Source organism: Henckelia pumila, chromosome 3 (genome assembly GCF_033568475.1).
Source record: "Henckelia pumila isolate YLH828 chromosome 3, ASM3356847v2, whole genome shotgun sequence".
Classification (NCBI taxonomy): domain Eukaryota; kingdom Viridiplantae; phylum Streptophyta; class Magnoliopsida; order Lamiales; family Gesneriaceae; genus Henckelia; species Henckelia pumila.
In genome coordinates this window covers 46,165,812-46,188,257 of record NC_133122.1, presented here as the reverse complement: position 1 = coordinate 46,188,257, position 22,446 = coordinate 46,165,812, and the positions used below count along the sequence as shown (strand labels likewise).

The 22,446-nt window shown below is 38.4% G+C and overlaps 2 protein-coding genes across 3 annotated transcripts; both read right to left on the bottom strand.

Annotated features, from left to right (window-relative positions):
- Positions 1-2,084: 2,084 nt before the first annotated feature.
- LOC140886746 (protoheme IX farnesyltransferase, mitochondrial) lies at positions 2,085-13,870 on the bottom strand. Its single transcript, XM_073293527.1, has 7 exons — positions 13,385-13,870; positions 5,716-5,845; positions 4,945-5,082; positions 4,706-4,839; positions 3,887-4,012; positions 2,947-3,050; positions 2,085-2,694 (listed from the first exon to the last, which is right to left on the bottom strand). The coding sequence occupies exons 1-7, from the start codon at positions 13,690-13,692 to the stop codon at positions 2,312-2,314; spliced, it is 1,323 nt and encodes a 440-aa protein (XP_073149628.1). The 5' UTR covers positions 13,693-13,870; the 3' UTR covers positions 2,085-2,311.
- A 1,167-nt stretch (positions 13,871-15,037) lies between these two features.
- LOC140886192 (serine/threonine-protein kinase BSK2-like) lies at positions 15,038-21,987 on the bottom strand. 2 transcript variants are annotated; one of them, XM_073292694.1, is made up of 11 exons: positions 21,571-21,987; positions 21,345-21,480; positions 20,059-20,279; positions 18,986-19,121; positions 18,686-18,819; positions 18,079-18,184; positions 17,298-17,383; positions 16,696-16,884; positions 16,402-16,560; positions 16,001-16,114; positions 15,038-15,512 (listed from the first exon to the last, which is right to left on the bottom strand). In XM_073292694.1, exons 2-11 carry the CDS (start codon positions 21,424-21,426, stop codon positions 15,261-15,263), a joined length of 1,479 nt encoding a protein of 492 aa, XP_073148795.1. In that variant the 5' UTR covers positions 21,427-21,480; positions 21,571-21,987; the 3' UTR covers positions 15,038-15,260. The 2 variants fall into 2 exon arrangements, with proteins under 2 accessions (XP_073148795.1, XP_073148796.1); XM_073292695.1 differs by having other exon boundaries at positions 21,585-21,987.
- Between the last annotated feature and the right edge of the window lie 459 nt (positions 21,988-22,446).

The following is a 22,446-nucleotide window of genomic DNA, read 5'->3' as shown; positions in this document are numbered from 1 at the left end:
TCGAAAAAGTTCGAAATATATATATTTATTATATAGTTATATTATATTATATTAATTAAATATTAAGGCTCGCGAACTATCGAACAAAATAATTTTGACTCGAGCTCGGCTCAAAAAAAAGTTCGAACATGTTTGAATTTGGCTCGAGTTCGATAGGGTTCAAGAGGTCCTGTCATGTAACACTTTGACCCACAGGTTCAAGAGGTGGCTTCCATACAAGTAGAGCACTTTTTTTTCGGGGTCTGCCGGCTGGTGACCGTCTCTGATACCATTCTTTCATGCCTCGGGCCATGCCCGCGCATGCACGACTACACAATGGGCCCTTATAGCAACTACTTTCTATTCGTCATCGCTTTACGAAAATGATTAACTCAAGTTGCTATAAAAGTCCACTGTAGCCCATTTTAAACTCATTTTAAAGATTTTCATTTTTTCCATGTGGGACAGGGGTCTCACAGAAGGTATATATAGATAGAGCTGAAGTTATTACCGATAGGGGTGGTATATTGTATCATACCGTATCGAAAATCGCATACTATATATCGTACCAAAAATTACGGTTAAATTTTTTTTTACATTAGATATCGTACCGAAAATTTCGGCATATCGATTATGGCCAAATTTTACGGTATACCGAGATTGCGATACGGTATCGGTACCATTTTATTTCGAAAAATACCTTATATTTTTTTAATTTTTATAAATTTATTTTTTAAAAATATAATATATTTTTAAATTTGTACATAGTATTTCGGTATTATGATATGTACCGAAATTTTCAAATGATACCGTTGTTGTATCGAAAAATTCGGTATCGTTATCATACCGTATCAAAATCTTTGATATACCGAAAATTCGATATTTTTTATCACTTTTAAAATTTTAAACGGTTCAGACACCACATTTCAATTTCTTGTGGAAATACTAAAATATTGTTAAATTCAACTTTATATTATGAGTAATCATTTTGTGTGTAATGATATCAATTAAATTACCTTGCATGAAACACAATAATAAATTAAAACATATGAAAGAATAAAGATATTTAAACCAATAATTTTAATTTAACAATTTTAATTATATCTATGTACATGTATCAATACTCCATAATTACTTAGACATCTCTGTACTTCCATAATTACTAGATACTCATAGATTATGGTTGATGCTTAGTATAATATTATTTAGTTACTTCAATTTAAACATGCAATTGGAAAATTTTAAGTTATACCAAAGTGCAGCGGCCAAACCATGGATTCAATCGTCCATATCTCAACACTTACATATAATTAATGTTATACAACCGATGTGAAAAATCATTGAATAATTAGATCAATAATGATACTATGATAGTGAGCTTGTTCGAGAAGCTACCCTCCACAAGTTGAGAGGGAAGATTAGAAGAATTTGAGATCAAGAAGGATTTTATCACATGTCAATAATATTTTCTTTACATCCATTCATATCTATTTATACAAGTCGTATCTAATCGTCTCATTCTTGCCTAACTTTTCCTTCTAGCTGAAAGTGGTTACGTAATCAACTAGCTTCCTTGGTTGACTATGTATGCGTTGACCTCTACCTTCTTCACCATTTCTTATATTATCAGTTGTATCATTACACCGGTAGTTGGAAAGCACCTTGTATTCAAGGTGGAGAGAAGATACAAGTTTCAGATAGTAGCAAGATTCTCCCACAAAGTTTCTTCCAATGGTAAGCCATCCCATTGAACCAATACCTGTGGAATCCAAGCACCAGCCGTATCGATTTTGCAATAATCCAAAATAGCCAACGACGTGAGTAGTGGCTGATTTTCCAGTCATGTGGGGCAGCTGCAAGGGTGGCGCACTCTCTGGATTCGGACAGAACTTGAGAGTTGAAACATGAAAAACAGGATGAATTTTGCAATGAGGCGGTAGCCCCAACTTGTAAGCGACAGACCCAATTTTCTGTATCACCTAGAATGGACCATAGAATCGTGTGCTCAACAACCCCACACAATAGACAAGCCTTTTGAGATGAACACCTCATCTGTTTTATAACCTAACAAATAATTAGATCGATATTATACCCTTTGAACTCTATTGAAAGAAACAGCACATAACTATCATTACCTGACAAGTGAAAATCAAAGCATTAAATATCAAAATCTTCCTTGGTTGATTTTTACATATCGACATCATGCAATGCGGAATATCCTTATTGCGACAAGAAAAAAAACTACCACCCAATCAATATTCATAATTACACATTGAACTCGCACTGGAGTGTTTTCTATTTCAGTTCTTATTTCGAGGGGCAAAAACTTGAATCAGCTGCTAACGTACGAAGGAGCTGGCAAGAAAGGAAATGGAGCAATAGACGCATAAGATACCGGTGGCCGTGCTTGCTTGTCAACTAGAGCTCGTTTCCTCTTTTGTTGAGTGATAGCTAGTTCAGTCACATCCACACCCATCTCCGTGGAAGAGGAAAGATCGGTAAACTGTTCCAAATTCTTTCTCATGGGCTGCTCGTTGTCAGAAAGACGGTGAACTATAAGTCCGCCCATAAAGACCGGGAGATAAAGAAGGCTGGCATGGAACATTTTCCGGGCATTTTTTGTTGTCCGATTTACATAGAAGGACGCAGCAGTAGAAGAAATAGCTAGAGCTAGCAGCGTTGATTCCACACAAAACCAACCAGATGTGATGCCCCCTGCAGAATGACTAGAATGAAGATCACAGACACTAGCATGAAATTCAAATTAGAGTCTAGAGAAGAGATGTTTTCAAGAATGAAAGATCCGTATCATATATTAACTAGTTTTTCTCCTTGTTCTTTTCTTTCAAAACAATGCAAGGTCTCTAAGACGCTCAAAGAGACAACTCTGTAAATATCTACAGACTGTTGACCACGAGAAAGACAGCTAAATGATCGAACAGAAAAAGCTGATCCATACATACTCACCAATATAAGACAGGTAACCCAACGGAAGTAGATAAAGACAGTTCCTCAAAGCAACCAAGGCTGTCCTACGACCAGAAGCATCTGCAAGAGAGAACATCCTAAACCTAATAGTAGAAATAAAAGGGACGAGGTTAGAGGACAAAAAGAAGTTACAGTTTTTGGAGCAGTGATGATTACAAAAAGAAATTTTAGTTCATTTGAATTCTCGATACCAATGTCGAGGGTGAAATGCATTGCGTAATCATCTTATTTCTATTTGAGAATGAAGATAGAGCAGGCTACCATTCAATATAAGAAACTGATCATAACATTTTTCAAAATCTATAAACTTTTGTAAAACGGTTACATTTGGCTTAACTAAACACCAATTACCTTGCTGCCCTGTATGGCCACCGATATCGTACTATTATCCAAATGTAATTGTTGTATAATTAAAAAATTTTAAGTTATTTTGCTACCATCAAATATAGCTTTTGATATGGTCATATACACCAGAACCTACAATTGGCATCATAACTAAAGCCAAATGCTCAATTGTTATAAGGCATATATGTTGGTGCAATTATTGGGATGATCTTTTTTGGAGTTCAAAAGTTGACCCCATTGATCTGTGTGGCCACCTATATGATAAAACAATCAAAGCATGATGTTTGAAATGCTGCACCATTCAAAATATTTAAATTGCATAAGCATCATCAGCTGCATCTCTTAATACAAATGGAAACGCTCAATTATACCCAACTAAAATTATAAATATAAAAGTGTCTGGTGCCTAGTACACAAGCTCTTACAAAGCTAATTTATCTTATGACATGTGGTACCCCCAAAGAGTAACACAACAGCTCAAGCGCCCAGAATTGCCAAACATTTAGTATCAAGGCCAGTAATCTATAAGCGATTACGAATGAAATGAGACGTTCGCAATTGTTTGGTTACATACCCTCCATCTGCATAATCCTTGCGGCATAGGTATGCAAGGGCCATAAAGTGTGGTATTTGCCAAAAATAGAGAGCAGCTGGAAGCAGCATTCCATTTAAGGAAATCTCTCCAGAAGCCGCAGCCCACCTTTTAAGAGAAAAATAAAATTGTTATCAGACTCCATGCAGCGACATTACATTTATCTATCAGCAACTGTGGCCTTCTTTACTAAGCCCACGGACTCGGGGTACATTTATATTAGCAAAAGCTAACTAAAACCGTTAATGAAAGCAGCCAAGCTAGACAAACCAACACGAAGGTATTAGTTTTGAAAATAACAATTTTAATACAAGCGCTCAACATTTTGAAGGGAGACGACAAATACAAGAACCTAAAAAATTTGCTCAGCAAGGAATATAGATCTCTTTAGCATCACCAGATGCATATACAAAAATCCTCATGGTTAAATTACCGTAACATATATGAGCAACCCAAATAAGCAAACAAATCAGTAAACTGACGCTTAACAAACTCTTGAGCAAAGATGCAAAACTTGAACTAAAGTTCACCCGTCTTCGTTTGCCTTTTTATGCCTCGTACTGTTGCATCAAAATTTGTCTCTTAAGCATAAAATCAAGATCTGATGAGTCATGATTTTAAAACCATTGATAATGCTTGCATCATTTTACATTTATATCCAGAAGAAAAAGAGGGTCATTAATAAATAACACTAGAGATAACATACAATATAAAAAGAGGGAACTATGACTCCTGCAAATGGAAAAATATACCGCTAATAATAAAGGCAGTGTAAGGAACCCTATAAAAGAAGAACGTTACCCAAGGAGAGGTGGTATTGCACCGACAACAGCCCCGACCCAAGTATTCACAGGATGTATCTGCTTCAGTGGAGTGTACACGAACGCATAAAGAAAAAGATTAGATGCCGCAAGACCAGCTGCCAGCATATTAGCCTGCAAACACCTTATCGCCGATATTGCTACATCAATCCCTTTACCATGAAAGGTTTATAATAGTAAGAATGAGTAACTAAAACAAGTTGGGGAGATCATATCCACCTGGCAAGCCAGCAATGCTGTGCCAGATACACCGACAGAAGCTGCCCAAGCGACTGCATGAGGCCTTGTGATGCGCCCAGATGGTAGTGGTCTAAATCTCGTCCTATTCATCTTAGCATCGTTATTTACCTCAAATATCTAAGGCCAGAAAATTGGACCAAAAAAATGTCAGCAAAAAGAAGTAAAAGGAAAAAAATATGCATGCAGGTGAGAGGTGTGCGTTCGACGTAAGACAATTTCATGTTTAAAAAGCATATAAACGTAAGAATGTTCTTTAAAAAAATAATAATAAAAATCCCTTCAACACAATGCTTTCATTTATTCCTCCACCAACAAATTGTCTTCCACACAAAAATACATTTAGTCTTGCGTTTATTTCACTTTCTTCGCGTTTTACTTTTGAACTCTTTCCTCACCATTGAATTGCCCACATAGTGCCACATATAAACTGAAACAAGACATGAGTATTCTACTTGAATCGGAAAATGTACATTCCATTTTCCTTATTAATTGCCCCGCTAAGATTTTATATCTTTCTCATTTCTATGACCTTAATGAAAGAAAAATGAAACAAAAAGGTGTTGTCATACTCCCATAGAACATGATCAATGTTTACTCAGATCCTCTTTTTAGTCCCGGCAGAATCGTAAAGTGCAATGAATTAAGAAAATGTGCTTACAGTCATGCCCGAGATAATGATCAATAACGTATATATAACCACAAAGGTGATCCAAGATAGTAAATAGAGATAGAAAGTGATGACGAGGGGACCTGATTTAAAGAGTTGGCTGAAGCTGCAACCATCATTGTGCCAGCACATGTGCAGCAAAGGCCAAGGTAGTCAATGGAACTCCCACTCCCAAGGATATAACCAGTGCCAGAAGTAGCAACAACTAGCATGCTAAAAATAAGAATTTCAAGAATTATATAAATTCAACCCAGTCTTGCATGAATCCATCAATAATAGAAAGAAATTTATACCAATCCTCGCTACAAAATGAAAATGAAGGATAAAACTCATGAGATTGTATTCATCAAGTCATGAGAGAACTTGGTATTCACATGTCTTTTTTTTTTTGATAGGAAACATATGTATTATATATAAATGAAAATGATAGATTACAAAAAGTGGACCAGCGATCCACGCTAGCTAGCTATATTCAAAGCCAAAAAGGGCTTCTAACAATCTAGATCAAAGCCAATTTCCAATCTCTATACAAGTCTAACATAGACAAAGATTTAAAGTTAGAACCCTTGAAAGCCCACGTGGCAACTCTCAGTTTGATTTTATCCCAAGTTTCCTTCTCTGATTCTTCACTATCTTCAAAAACTCTTCTGTTCCTCTCCAACCAAATTGACCAACACACGCAATGAACCACTACTAGCCAAAGAACTCTCCCTTTTTCACCTAGCAAACCTCCTAGATCAGTGGCAAAAAGATCTTTCGTTGTTTTCGGGATTACCCAAGATAATCCCAATTCCTTGAGGACCAGGTTCCACAAGTTCCCTGAATACGGGCAGTGAATAATCATGTGATCTTGAGTTTCTCCTCCCTGCTTGCATAGAACACACCTGTTTGGGCTAAGGGACATGTTTGGGAGCCTCTTTTGAATCAAGTCGCAGGTAGGCAGTCTTTCCAACGCAGCTGTCCATGAGAAAACCTGAACCTTTGTCGGAATGGTGGCTTTCCAGATTGGGTAGAAAAGAGGGAAGCTTGGGAAACGCTCCTCTGGAAAGAAAGACTCGAAGAAGGACTTTACCGAAAAGACTCCGGAACTGTCCCAAACCCATTTCCTCACATCCTCCGCTCCCTCTACTAAGTTTACCCCCCTCAAAACTTCCAGCAGGTTACCTAGCTGGCTCAATTCATCATCCCTCAAATCGCGTCTAAGATGCAAGTTCCAGGTCAAAGAGTTAGAGGGAAAAGACGAGTCTCGACAGACGAAGAAAGAGATCTGCCTATTGTGCTCCCTAGATATCTGAAAGAGATTAGGAAAGAGGTCCTTAAAACTAGAATTCCCCACCCAGCAGTCTTCCCAGAATCGAAATCTATCTCCCCCTAGAACCACCGCCCTCACAGAGTGACTGAAAGCCATATACGTCCTTGATATGAATTTCCACGGACTTCTAAACGTGTTATGTCTAGCCAATCCCGCATCCCATCCATTCTCTTGAACTCCATATTTGCTCGCTATGACTTTCTTCCAAAAAGTGTCCCCCTCCGATGAAAATCTCCACCACCATTTACCCAACAGAGCCTTGTTCCGAAGGCATAGGTTACCTATTCCCAATCCTCCTCTATCTTTAGGTCTACAAACTTTGTCCCAACCTACCAGGTGGCAATGAGCCTCCCCATCCGGTCCATCCCATAAGAAGTTCCGCATAAGTTTCTCCATATCCTCTGCAACACCTCTTGGGATCCGAAACAACGACAAGTAGTACACGGGGAGGGCACTCATTACTGCCGAGATTAGCGTTAGTCTGCCACCTCTCGAAAGGAAAGCTTTCTTCCATCCAGCTAACCTTTTGGACATCTTAAAGGTTACTGGCTCCCAGAATGAGACCCTTAAGGGGTTCCCTCCCAATGGCACTCCTAGGTATTGAATGGGCCATGCTTCCACCCCACAGCCGATCTCCCTAGCCAACCCTTCCTCCACTTCTTTATCACAATTACAGCTCAAGAGGGCACTTTTGTCCTTATTGATTTTCAAACCGGACATATCACAAAAAACAACCAGAATATCCATCAACAGCCTCACGTGATCCTCATTAAGCGCAAAAAACAAAGCGTCATCGGCAAATTGAATGTGAGAGACCTCAACTCTATCCCTCCCTATCTCCCAACCTCTAAAGATGTTTGACGCCTTTGCCTTGTCAATCAAGCGTCCCAAAACATCCGCCACCAAGTTAAATAAGAACGGGGACAGCGGGTCTCCCTGTCGTAACCCTTTCTCCCCCTTAAAAGTACCAGTCGGTCTCCCGTTGACAATAACCGAAAATTTTACATTGTTGAGGCATCCATTAATCCATTTCCTCCATCTATTCCCAAATCCTTTCTTAAGGAGAACAAAATCCAGAAATCTCCAATTAACGTTGTCATATGCCTTCTCAAAGTCAGCCTTGAAAACCCAGCCTTTTTTCTTTTTCATTCTGAATTCCTCCACTGTCTCATTCGCTATCAAACAGCAATCTAAGATTTGACGGCCTTCAATGAAGGCACACTGTGAATGTGCAATTGTGATCTCAAGCACCTTCTTAAGACGTGAAGCTAGCACCTTAGCGATTATCTTGTAAAGACTAGTGACTAGGCTAATCGGTCTAAAGTCCCTAATGCGTAGTGACTCTTTCTTTTTTGGTACCAAACAAATGTATGTCTCATTCGTTACTCCATTCACAACACCTCCCTCATAGAATTCCTTAAACACTCTCTTTAAGTCCTCTTTAATCGTTTGCCAACACTCCTTAAAAACTTCCATTGAGAAACCATCCGGTCCCGGAGCTTTTGATCCTTCACAATCAAACACTGCTTTTTTAATTTCCTCCTCTGTAAAAGGTAGCTCGAGCTGCTCCATAGAATCTCCGTCAATTGCGCTCCATTCTACCCCTTCAATACCCCACCCCCCTCTCTCTGGTTCGCTATAGAGTTTTGTGAAAAACTCTATAATTGCTGATCTGATAATTTCTTTATTGGAGCTCACAGTTCCGTCTTCCAATTCCAACCTCTCTATACTTGTCCTGCTTCTCCTTTGGCTAAGTAACGAATGGAAAAACTTTGAGTTGCAATCCCCTTCCTTTACCCATTTGACTTTTGCCTTCTGGGCTTCCATTTGCAATTTCCTACATGTTAACTCCTCTAACTCAGCTTTGACAGCTCTTCTTTCCTCCGCCACAGTATCCGATCCCGTACCTTCCCATTCTTGAGTATCCAGCATTTGAATCTTGTTTTCCAGCTCATATCTCCTCATGTCTAGGTTTCCAAAAGTTTGTACATTCCACCTCTTAATCTCCGATTTCGTTCCCTTCAGTTTGCTCATAAATTTGTAGCCTTCCCATCCTTGAGGATTCTGATTCGACCACCAGTTGGTGAATTCCTCCTTGAAGGTCTTGTGCTTAAGCCAAATATTTTCAAATCTGAAGGGTGTAGGCCCCCACTCTTCCTTCGATGTATTCAGGATCAAAGGAAAGTGATCGGAAGTAATTCTCGGTAGCACTGATTGCCTTCCGCACCCAAACACCTCTTTCCATCCCCCCGATAGCAAGAATCTATCCAGCCTACACCAAATGGGTGAAGCCCTCATATTTGACCAAGTGAATTTTGCGTTCAGCAAGGGAGGATCATACAGTTCTAGCTCGTTAATCAAAGCGTCAAAGGCTCTCATGCTACTGGTTAAAGTGCTGCTGTTCATTTTCTCGCTTAATGTTCTGACCACATTGAAATCTCTAAAACTCGGTATCCAGCTCCAGCCATTCTTAGTAATGCCCGTAGACTGCCGAAAACCACCACGTTGAGTTGGTATCCTTTACTATTTCAATAGATACAGAAAATTCCCCAATCAAATTATCCTTCACTATCACCGTCCGGGGATCCCATGCCACCAAAATGCCACCAGATCTGCCCAACGCCGGTAATTCCACCCATTCTATAAATCTTGATTTCCATAGGCTTGCTAAGTACCTCCTATCCACCCGCTGTCTTTTAGTTTCCAAAAGAACCACTATATCCGGCTTCTCTCTACGTAGTATTGTTCTAATCAGCCCTCTCCTACTACTCGAGCCTCCCCCTCTAATGTTCCATGAAAAAATCCGCATAAAACAACTGTATCGCCCTAAGTAGACCACACCTTGGGACTCTTTAGTTTAAGACCACAGCCTCTGGAATTCCAAAGCTGACTCTTCGCACCTCCAATTTATCGAGACAATCTTTGATTAATTCCTCCTTGACAGCCGCCGAAACCCCAGCCTCCTCCTTTCTTGCTCGCTCCTCCGACATTAATGGCTTATCAATCACCCTTGGGCTTGGTTCTACCCCCCCTGCACCTACCCCCCTCCCAACAGAAAACAAAAGATTTGAAGGGTTAAAAGGGCTGGGATTGACTGGAATCGCCAACGGATCCGACTTGGGTTCAGAATCGCTCACGTGTCCCTGTGAAGGAATAGAGTACGAACCTGTGTCTGTTGCGAAGATGCCCCTCATGTCCTCGAGACATGAGCTTGACGGGGAATTGACAAGGGATTCGCCTACTACTGAACTATCGGTGAACGAATCAGAATCCTCCGAAGACAAATCGCCCCCTGTTTCTTGAAGAATCTCATCCTCAATAATCCCCAAGCAGTCACTTGTATGACCTTGTAAACCAATTCCTAACGGGTCTGTGTACCAATTTCCTTCACTGTTCCCAGCGTTTCCTGCAGCTCTTTCTTGTCTTCTTGAGTACACAAACTTAAAATGTGGAGATGAAGGACTCTCCAACCCTTTGCCCTTCTCTTTAGAATTCGTCTCTGTCGTAGCCTCTTCAAACGCCCTCAAGGGCTGAATTATTCTTCGTTGAAATTCGCCCACCACTTTTGGGCATAACCTTTTCAGAATTTTGACTTGACAACCTCCTAGAATAGGTTCTGAAGCCCATGATCTATCACTGCTGCCTCCTGCTTCCAAAGGGGTTCGATGCGGGATCCCCTTATCTGAAATATTCTCAACTATCACGTCCTTTTCACTATTCCGGTTGTTAACAGCTACTTGCCCCTTAAGCTTATCTGCTAGATGCACTGTTTCAGTCTTTTTCAGTCCTTGTTTACCATCGACTTCCAAAGAGGGATCCTTTCCTAATACTACTGCTTCCTTCCCTGCTCGTCGTCCTATTATCCCTTTAGGTCCGTTCATCACTGCTTGAGCGTAAGAGCGCTTTTCATAATACTCGTAAGCTGCTGGGTTAACCGTTACCACTTCAAGTCGCACCATCAAGAGGCCTCGATGTGTTGGAATTTGCACAAAGCCGTTGATGAATCCTCCTTGTGGCCCGACCACCTTAATTTTGGCAGCCGACAAGTCTCGAAGAAAGATGGTGTCTTGGCTAATATCCAGTAATCCTCCACACAGTTCCCCCACACTCCTGAATAGATCATTTGACCATAAATCCCAAGGCAAGCCAAAGATCCTCACCCAGCTATTGCAGCAAGCAAACATCTCTACTTCACTATTGATCTCTGCTCTCCAACTTTCAAAAAACAGCGTCACCCCTCTATCAAAATAGCCTTTCTTCAACCCCACAAAATAAGACGCCTCCTCTGCATTTCTAGGCCACCATGCTGCCTTATTGGCCTAGAATGGAAATATCTCTATCTTTCTCTTAACATCCTGGCTTAAAACAGAAACCACCGCCTCCCAAGAAATATTGACCCGTGCCTTCGTGATGATGATAACTTTCTGCCACTCCTTTACTGAGCAGGGGCGAATATTCTCGTTAGCCAAGAGGTCTTGCGTTTCCATGTTCTCCATCTTCTTGGTTTCTCGCTGCTTAGAACAATCGACTCCCTTTCTATCTCTGCCATAAGCCGAGGCATTGGTGTTCTCCCTTTGTAAAAAGAAGCGTAGATGATTGGCCAGCTTAATCCAGCCACCCTCTGCACGACCACTGGGGATGATTATACACTGCTTGACACCCCCTGCGCTATTTTCAACACTTCCAGAAACCTGCCTCTATTGTTGAAGTACTTGTGCGTGGATACCACAGCTTCCTGCCCTCTGAACTTGTTGAAGACGGGGCTAGAGATAGGATTCTTTATGAACTCCCAAAGTTTCGCCCAAAGCCACTTCGCGGAAATGACGTCTAACTCCAGAGGGAAACTCGCTTTCCTCGTTCTTTCGATCAGGCAAATCGAAGCCCCTTTCTGGCCCTTTCTGATAATGAACAGCTTCTGTTCGATTCTGACATCCTTCGTCACTTGTGTAGACCTTCTCTCGTAGGACCCCGATCTGTACTGGTTCTTCGCTTGTGTAGACCTTCTCTCGTGGAACCCCGATCTGTACTGCCCACGCCCAACCCACCTTGGCATCGTAGTCGGAAATGCTCGTCGGTTCGAAGTCAAGATAAAGCTGGAAAAAGAAAGAAGAAAGGTTCTAGGAAGGAAGCGAAAAAAGGTTTGGGATTAGTAGGGAGATGGGAGGCAGGGAGGAGAGAGAAGAAAAGGGCGGGAAGAAGAGTTAAGGGCTATGGCCGGTCGGATCTATGGTCGGAAACAGAAAATTGAATAGTTCTTTAGAGGTTGGGAGATAGGGAGGGATAGAGTTGAGGTCTCTCACATTCAATTTGCCGATGACGCTTTGTTTTTTGCGCTTAATGAGGATCACGTGAGGCTGTTGATGGATATTCTGGTTGTTTTTTGTGATATGTCCGGTTTGAAAATCAATAAGGACAAAAGTGCCCTCTTGAGCTGTAATTGTGATAAAGAAGTGGAGGAAGGGTTGGCTAGGGAGATCGGCTGTGGGGTGGAAGCATGGCCCATTCAATACCTAGGAGTGCCATTGGGAGGGAACCCCTTAAGGGTCTCATTCTGGGAGCCAGTAACCTTTAAGATGTCCAAAAGGTTAGCAATTTCTTGTTTTCTAATGTGTTTGGTGCGTGCTCAATCAGAGCTTACAAATACGCTATCAAAAAATCATTAATATATGGTCGTGGCAAGTTGATCCCAGGAGCATTCATCTCATGGCACAAATTAGTACAAGTTCATGAAATATTGCTATAAAACATAAAATTGAATAGTAAAAGAAGTTCATGGGCACACATTGAATGGTTGTGTTGAAAAAAAGTAAACCGAAAAACTACCCTGTTCACGGACCGCCAAGAAATGAAATAAGGTGTTATCGTGAATCATTATACTAGAGCCAAACGAATAATGATATGAGTCATATGACATTGATTCAATTTATGACAAGCATGCTTGCAAATTAAAGATGATAATCACCCAACTGGAAATAATGAATGTCAGTGATCAAATTTCTTTTTTTCTCATTCTGTTCCCAATGATTAAAAGCCAATGAAGTAGAAATTTCAGCACCATAGAGAATCAGAGATGACAGCAAAAGAGTTATAAAACCCAGATTGAACTTGATGGTAGGATCAGGATGAGACCCAGCTTATGTCTAAAACCAGCTAATGTCAAATCAAATTAGCTACAGTTTCACAGGTATCTTAGCAACATGCTTCGAATATGGGTCGTAAATGCAAGGAGTATTGCTGTAGCGGAACAAGTCTATTTTTTGTTTAGTATTTCAGATTGGCTGTTTTCCTATATTAAGTCAATTCAAATTTCGTCCAGCCTCAAACTGATCTGTAAAATTGTTAAAATAACAGAAAATCACATCAGCATAGTCGAGCTTCCATGAAAAGATGGACGAAAAAACAAATTGGATTAAAAACAAGAAGCGGGAGGGGGTTCTAACCTGAGACGCGCTTTGGAGAGCTCCCAATAACACCGTCCGTAATGCTTACTTAAATCCGTCATTTCCTTGGCCTTGAGTATCGACGCAGCTGCCAGAGAAGACAAGTCAAACGCGTTGGCTGAAGTGACCTGTGACCCGAAAGACTGAACCGCTGATCCAGATTGGATCCAATTCACTGGATCGGTGGATTCAGGAGTGGTGGAAAAATACCGTACCAGAAGCCCATGGTGGTAGGATTTAGGAGTACGGCGGAGAAGTTGGGCGGAGGGGTTACGGACGGCGAGTTTGGATGAGAAACTCCGCCACATGGCGGCGCGTTGGACCGAGTATTATTACTCAGAAATTGTATTATCTTTATTCCAGAAATTGGGCTGTGTGCAGAATTGAACTATGGTTTTTTTAATTAAATGATAAAAATAAATAAACATTCGGAGAAGACGGGTTTGCTGAACCCCGGTCCCTAAAAATCAAATTAAAAATTTTATTAAGCATTTACGATTAGTCGGAGATTTCTATGAAAATTTTAAGTAAGTCCTTGTGAGACGATAATCGTGACGGTTTCACATATTTATATATAATTTATATTTATATTTATATATATTTATATTTATAATAAATAATAGTGTGATATGGAGTAATTCTTTCGATATTAGCACCAATACAAAGTATTGTTTTTTTTATGGATTTCATGATTTCATCTATTAGAGAGATTCATCAAAAAAAATAAGAGTTTTGATTTTATGTAAAATTTTATGTTGGACTAATAATGAATTCTTTTATTTTTTTTAACATATCAATTAAATAAATTTATATTAAAATTCAATTGAATTTAAAATTTTAATATGTATGCACGTGTAGTGTTACTAATACGAGTAATTAATCTCAAATTATCATGTACAACGGTTTTAATTCAACTCATCATGTTTGAATATTTTCGTATAGATATTTTATTAAATATGAGTGATTTGACACACATTATATGTATAACATAATATACGAATGTGTTTCATATATTTTCCTTCGAAATTTTTATTTTTCTACCATGTTCTACAAAATTAAATATGACCTGATAGTTAGTAAGATAAATTTTTTTATATAATTATGAAATATGAAAACTTAAACAAAGGTTGTTATATTAAAAAAAATATATAATTCAGTAAGCAACATAATTATAACAAAAAGATGGGGTCCGCAGCACCTCTCCCTACAATGTGTGAATGATGCTTTTAGAATGAAGAAAAAAAATTCCATAGTTACTACTTATTACTTCCTCCGTTCCATATATGTTGTCTTGTTTTAATTTTTACACGAATTAAAAAAAATTTATTGAAAAAGTAAATTTTATATAAACTTTTTATTTTATCCCTATTTAATGTATTAAAAAATGATTGCACAATTTTCAAGATGTAGTTAATAAGAGTATATTAATAAAGAAGGATAAAAAAATATTAATAAATATGATGTATGACTATATATTTGAGACAAACAAAAAAAAAATTAACATTATAATTGAGACGAAGGAAGTATTATGTACTCATGCTTTATTATTTGTATCGAATATTAATAATCATACAAATAATGAATACTATTAAAATTAATGAAATTCATGTAAGTGAATCTCTTGTTTGTTCAAAAAAAAAAAAAAAACTTGCATAATTAATTCTTTCATAATAATAAAACTAAGAAAATAGAGCAGATACTTCTTGAACAAGCACACAACAATACCAACTCAGAATCTCGCCTTACGGAAGTACTTAAACATTCCATTACTTGAATTCTTTGAACCACAATAGATATCAACCGTCACAGACCAAAATTCATCGCCCCATGACACGATAAAACACTTAATTTTCAACAGAAGACAAGCCAGCATAATCTAGTTTCGCCAACCGTTTTGTTTCTTAGCTTCAAATGCTGCTCCGTCATTGATCATATCCTGAGCGTCGGTCTCCATTCCAAGTTTGGAAAGAGCAAGAGCCTGCATATAGAAGGCCGTTGGCCATTCGGGCGAGCAAACCTGAGCTTGCATGGCATCTCTCAAAGCAAGTTCTGGTTGGCCGATCATTAGATAAGAGAGAGCCCGCCTCACGAATACAGTGCCAGATGGAACAGTCATCAATGATACAAGCTACATGAAGTAAAATAATTGGACGAGGTTTAGGAAAGAAGAGGGGAGAAACTTAAAATATAAGAAGATACGTGGAAACAAAATTAAAAAACCATGATATGTTCATGATATAAAATTTTTAAAACAATTTTTTTAAATAAAAAACCCATGATATGTTCTCGAAAAAAGGTGGTAAGCAATATTTCAAGTAAGTGGACAGAGTCTCAAGTACTGAAGAAGATAGACTTCGCAGGAAATAGGAACAGCGAAACTGCCCAGTCACACCCTGGATAAGCTCAAGCAAGGCAAGATTATTTACAGATTCTACTGACCACTTACTTTGTATCCACTATCAATGGAAATCGTGATCCAAGTTGTTGTAGAAGTTCTACTAGTAGCATTAGAATGCCAATTAACAGATGTCCCAGGATTTGATGTAGGACAAGGTATCACATGCTTGACCCATACGATGGTAGAATATCAATCTTGAGCAAACAAGAACACTATACCTTGGAGTAGTACTCAATAGCATTCTTGAAATCCTTGTCTCGGAAAGCAATATCCCCAAATTTCTTGGTATTTAGCATGTCTTGAACTTGTTGCGTCCACTCTTGGAATGAGAGCTTCACCAATTACAATATGATTTCAGTGAGCACACATTACATCAAATACGAATTGCAAATGGTAAAAGTAAAATAAATTTATACAACATAGTTTTTTTTTTATAAGAATTTATACAACATAGATTAGGCATCAAAGTTCAGATTTTAATGCATATTCTAAATAAGCAACATTGACTTTCAATACAAACTTCAAGCACAGATGAATTCGGAGAGTTATATTTAGAATATCCGCAAACTTGAGATGGTTTCCGATACACATGTTCAAAGATAAGAAGAAAATAGCTAACCTCATTATCAGCACCTTCATCATCTTTGTAACCTGTCTTGAGCAAGATGTCCTGTACCGCAGTAAGGTCCATTCTTGCACAAGCCTTTCCAAGAGGAGAAAGCGTGGTCGGCAGAACCACGGGGGTTTTTGTCAGACCCATAAGCACATGCGACGCAACCTACAACGGTAAATAGCATCCCGTTTGTAAATTAATTTGAAAATTTGAGCTAACAGAACAGCTGGTTTTCCAAAATCCATGTAATCATGCGTAAGTGCGTAAAACAAAAGTAAATCTGTTAGATATAAGTGTTACCTCATTCTGCTTTTGAAGGGGTGCGACAGCAGTAAGAAGAAACTTGATACCAGGCCTATCCCTAGCCTCATACTGAAGGCACTTTGAGGCAAGTTCAACTAGTGCGGTAGCATCTTCATTAGCATATTGACCCTCCAAGGACGAGTCCATTACCAATAAAACGTTTTTTCCTCTAATCAGATCCAAAGCCTGAGGAACAGACTCAACATTAAGAAACTCGTCAAATAAAAGATTCAGTAAATATATGTCTTCTTGGACACAAAACACCATTGATTAATGAGGCCAACAATAATTTCAATGCAGCAAATAACATGTGACTAGCACTTCCTTTCTGCACTCCCCGGATAATTACTGGATTAAAATTTTTTTCAATCAATAATCTATGTCTATGTCCCTTTTCAATATTCAGCTATTCGCTACTCAGGTTGATCAATTCTGAACTTACTGTCAACTATGCTGTTATAGCAAGAACACTGACGAGTATTTTGCATGTGCAATAATCATATTCAGAAATTTTTGTAAGATGCTGCTCAACTATTGAAAAGAAACAAAAACAAGAACCAGGAAAACATAAATGACGACGAGTGACAATAATACTGTACATGGCTGGGCGGAATATGCTTCCCACTCAAAAGGTCCAGAAGCACAGTTCCGTAACTGTAGATCACGCTCTCTGGAATCACCCTGCCTGAAAAGGTTAAGATAAAAAAACATTAAGCCAAACAAAATTATTGGATCGTACAGTTATCAATTTCTGATACCAGGAATCAGAATTCTGGTTTACCAAACATGGTACATCACTCCATGCAAACCATCTTTGATATTGTTATTATGCTTCATCTCGGGGAACTATGGAAGAAATAACCGCACTCTAAAGTCCCTAGAGTTTTAATGTCTCGTTCAGCAAGACAGCTATCATAGAATTTTAAGGTAAGGCTTGCTTCGTTGCTTAATCTATTTTGTGCGCAGAGATTCACTTTGATCGCTTAATGTGTATAGTGAGGAAATAGAATTGTGGAGTTCAGTTGATTGATAAAATTTTAGCTCATGTGCTTACTTGCCATTTTTATTTCCGATAAGTTATCCTGTTAGCCTGTTTGATTAGGAATCTCCCCTTTTATGTATGACATAAGATATCATAGTTCTTGTCCATCAAGAAAGCATCATTCAACATGTCCACTATAGCAGTACAAGGCACTGAATTTTTCATTTATTTGATGCATATATGCCTGGAGTAATAAGGAGCAGTTCACAAAGATTCTCAAACTTGAACGAGAAAATAGAGAGAACCCCTGAATCGATATCTCATATATTAGAATGGTACTATAGCAAATTTCAATAGTAGCATTGTATGAAAAAGCTACAGGAAGTACATGAATATACCTGTACGCAAAAACTCTGGGGGCGTGTAAGCTAAATTGGTGCTATAGCTCTTCCCATCCCTACTGTTTTTAATCAAACCGAAACTAGATAACCTAGGGTCTCCATCCTGCCACACGAACCACGTGATCAAAATCAAATGATCAATTTTAGGTGGTAGTAGCCTTTTTAATCTTATGATGCACCTTGTCCAGGGTATAGATTACAGCAAGCCAGTTTCTACACTAATGAAAAGCATAACCATTTTACAGTGACCACTTATACGTCTGGGATACGGTTGATGGTCCTATGTAGAAAGTCAGTTCATCTTTTCGGTCATGATGAAGTTTATGAGCACAAGCAAACTGTGAGCTTATTGACTTGTAATGTTCAGTTTCTACATGCATAAGAGTATCCTCTTCCACAAATTGCAGAAACAATTTTACAAAATACCACACAGAGGCACAGTTGTCATTGAAAAGCAGTGTCTCCAAACAAGCAAATTTACCATACCAGAGAAAACGCCACAGCAAACCAGCTGATTAAGAAGTCTCATACTCGGGAAAAAAAAGAAGGCGGTATTACGGTCAAGATTAAAGGTCTTTAGGGCAACTTTTGTTAACTAGATTACCTCATCAAAAAGAACTCTGTAAGCATTTAAGTCGTGATATATTTTCCTATTTTCGGCATTGCAGTGGTCAAGGGCTTCTGCAATGTTGTATGCGATTCTCACACGCATTTCCCATGGGAGAGGTTGTTTATCCCCTACAGAAAAAAAGTAAGAAATTAGCCCGATGAAATGGCGGAAAATCAGAAGCTTTGTTGTGCTTTATATGTGAACAAGTGGGAAGGGAGGGCAAAAAGATATTCAGCATAAGATAAATGTCGAATGATTCCAGAATTACTGAAGTGAAAGGGAAAAAAATACTACAATGAAACAGATGCTTAGACAGCGTATCATTTGGCATATATTCAGCAACTAATAGGCGTTCATCTCCTTCAGCACAGCATCCAATTAAGTTCACCATTCTCTTGTGTCTGACCTTGCCAACTCCAGCAGCTTCTGCCTGAGAATGAATGTTATCAATTATGTTAGAAGCCTAGCAGTTTTTCAAGATTAGACATTTTTTTTTGTGAAAAAACCGTCAGGGGATAAAATATTAATTCTTGGAAATGACATCCCACGCTCAGTCATTTACAGTTAATTGGGAATGACAATTTTCTAATTGATGATATAATATGTCCTAGCAAAATAAGTTGTGACATATTAAACATATGCTAGATAGCATATCCAAACAACAGCAGAGGGGTTAAACGAGGGCTATAACAAAACCACCGCCATAGAATTAAGGGATTATACGGAACATTCCTCCTCAGAATGCAAACATCAATGCATAATTTGCTGTACATAATCAGAGGCATACTATATCAAAACCAGTTAACTGTAAAACTGTTCATTTGGACAGTTGAACAAATGACAGATGGAACAATATCACCAACAGGGTGATTGTAATTTAATACAGCAAAAATCAAGTGAAAAAACACACTTCTTAGCACATTGGTCCATTTCACATTTGCATTATCTTACAGGCTCAAATAACTTGGGCCTAGATAGTCAATATCATCATATGGGTCCAGAATATTTTAGAGGCGGTAACTTGGTGAAAGGGCGTTGACTTGGTGAAAGGGAAAGCATTACAAGCAGGAAAAACTACATATACAAGACCACAGTTTGTTGGAGGATCATTCACGTATTATTTTCTGTTTCGCGCTAGCTTTGTCTAGGGCAAGGAGATATTTGTTCTTGTAAAAGGAATTATTTCCTGTGTAGAATTACTCAAATCATAGCATCGATCTCCTATCACATCTTGTTAAATATCCTGAATTCCTTGACCCTTGTTCAGTGAGATTGCACCTTGTTCATTTCATATTTTCTATACTCTTTTGTGTGTGGCCGTAACACATTACAATTGAATCGCCAACACAAACATACAGAAAACTAACCACAAACTGTTGAGGTTCAGGCCATGATTGCTTTGAGAATCGTTTAATGGCAACAAGCCGGTTATTTCGAAGCTTCCCTCTATACACTACATTAGGAGCTCTCTCTCCACTCTCTGAAACTATCAATTCACTGCTGAAGCCATTCGTAGCAGCTCGCAGTTCTGAAAGCGCAAATTCGTTGAAAGCAGGTATTTGATCTTGATCCACTTGAACCCCGTTCTCTGCGCGTAATCAATCAACATACCAAATATCTCAGAAATATTTAACTGTTTTACCCTCAAGTGCTTGAATGTGGAAAATGCAGTATGCTCAATGTTGAACAATGATAAAATTTAAAATAAAAAATAAATAAAAATAAAAACACATTTTGGTTGTACAAGTATGTGTTGACATACTAAAAGATAACTCTATCTGAAATAACCGTATCCCAGTATGACACCGCCGACAACTCAATAATCCTATTTTTGATTGCAGATTGCTTAAACTTGAAATTGAACACAAATCGAAATACAGAACCCAAAGCGACAAAAGGGTGAATAAATAAAGTGTAACACATTTTTAAAACAGAATACTAAATAAAGCAATTTGCCGGGGAAATTTTGATGGAAATGAAAGTAGTCCGTGGCAAAACACATGGTATAAAACGTAGGACAGTGACGACATTTTGATGGAAATGAAAGTAGTCCGTGGCAAAACACATGGTATAAAACGTAGGACAGTGACGACATTTCCAGCCAACACTCAAAAGAGCATAGAGCAGGGATGGATGGACTGGGCGCAGCTCCGATAAAAGGACTCAGACATCCTGGACACTGAACAACACGGAATGGCCATGACCGCAGCTGAAAACATGTAGGACTACTATGGTAACAAAATGGCATTACCCCATATGGAAACTTTTATGTGTATTGTATAATTATACTGATTTTATTTAGCTAAAGGAAATGGATAATGGAGATCTTTCCAAGACATTGCTACGGACTTGGAATGGTAGCCAACCATGATCCATTCACATTTACTTGATATCACGATTCACACAATCCAGAAAACATTTCAAGCGCCCAGATAACAAAGAAAAAAGCACCAGTCACAGACATAAAGAAGCGCATAAAATGGTTCGATCGTTCATATAATCTCGAAACTGCATAAAATAAATAAAAAAGATTGAGAAACAATAAGAATCAACAAAGATAGCAGCCAGAATGAGTTAAGAGTACACAAGCCAACACACTCAAAAGCTCACCAAATGATGACGATAGAACCAAAAAGGAAAGAAATTGAAATACCGGGATCTGGTTTAGCGTCAGGTTGAGAAGATTCCTGGTCAGGTGATTGAACGTTAGCGGTTTTGGACTGCAAACAGCCCATCGCTAGTTTGCTCACATTCAGATTTCCACACTAACTCCGTGTATTTTTTAACACCTAAACAAGAATACTTTTTTATGCCTTGACAAGCGGTCTCAAGAAACAAGGACTAAAACTTGATATTGTGAATTCAAAGCAAGAAACTACCTCTCTATCTGTACCTATGAGCAAAAAAACACGTTGGGTTTCAAGAAAAAGGCTAAAATTGCAATCTTGGGGATTCAATGCAAGATTGTTCCGCTAAATCTTCAACCTTCGAACTAAAAACCTTGAAGGGTGTCAAGAAAGAAGGCTAGGATGACTTGTTCTTGGGGAATCAATGTGGATGCAACTCAACTCTGCCTGTGTGAGAGGAGGGATCGATTATTAGAAAGAGTGGGAGTGGGATTTGACATGATAAGAGGATGATTGGCATGTGAAGAGAGAAGCAGAGGTACTGATTTTGCAGTAAAAACTGTAAAATGCTTCGGTGGTTGTGTGCATCCAACCGAGAAGTTCCATTTTTCACACCTGCAGCAACTGTGTGCGTTTTCTCTCTGCCTCTGTGTGTAAAGCTTGTGTGCCTTTTTGTGTGTATCAAAGTACGGTGCAATAAAAAGTTTTTGGATAGTTTGGTATATTAAATTTTAGATACTCTTTTTTATGATTGTAAAAAAAATGTGTTGCAAAATAAACTTCAAACATCTACTTAAAATCAAATGTCAAATAAAATATAGAAATTAAAAAAAAAAATCACATTTTGATGGAACTTGGATTATGTTCTATTTTTTCGTTGGTGTCTAATTTTACACATAAATTCATATGAGACTGTTTAACGAATTAATTTTGTAAAACGAATATCTTATTTTGCCTGATCCATGAAAAAATATATTTTTTATATATCAAAAATATTTTCTTTTTTATTATAGATGTAACCGTAGGTTAGGTCAATTCGCCCTACGAATATAAATCCATAAGTTTTGTGTTTATGTTATAAAAAATTAACCTTCTCGTGTATATGAAAACACTCAAATACATTTAGGT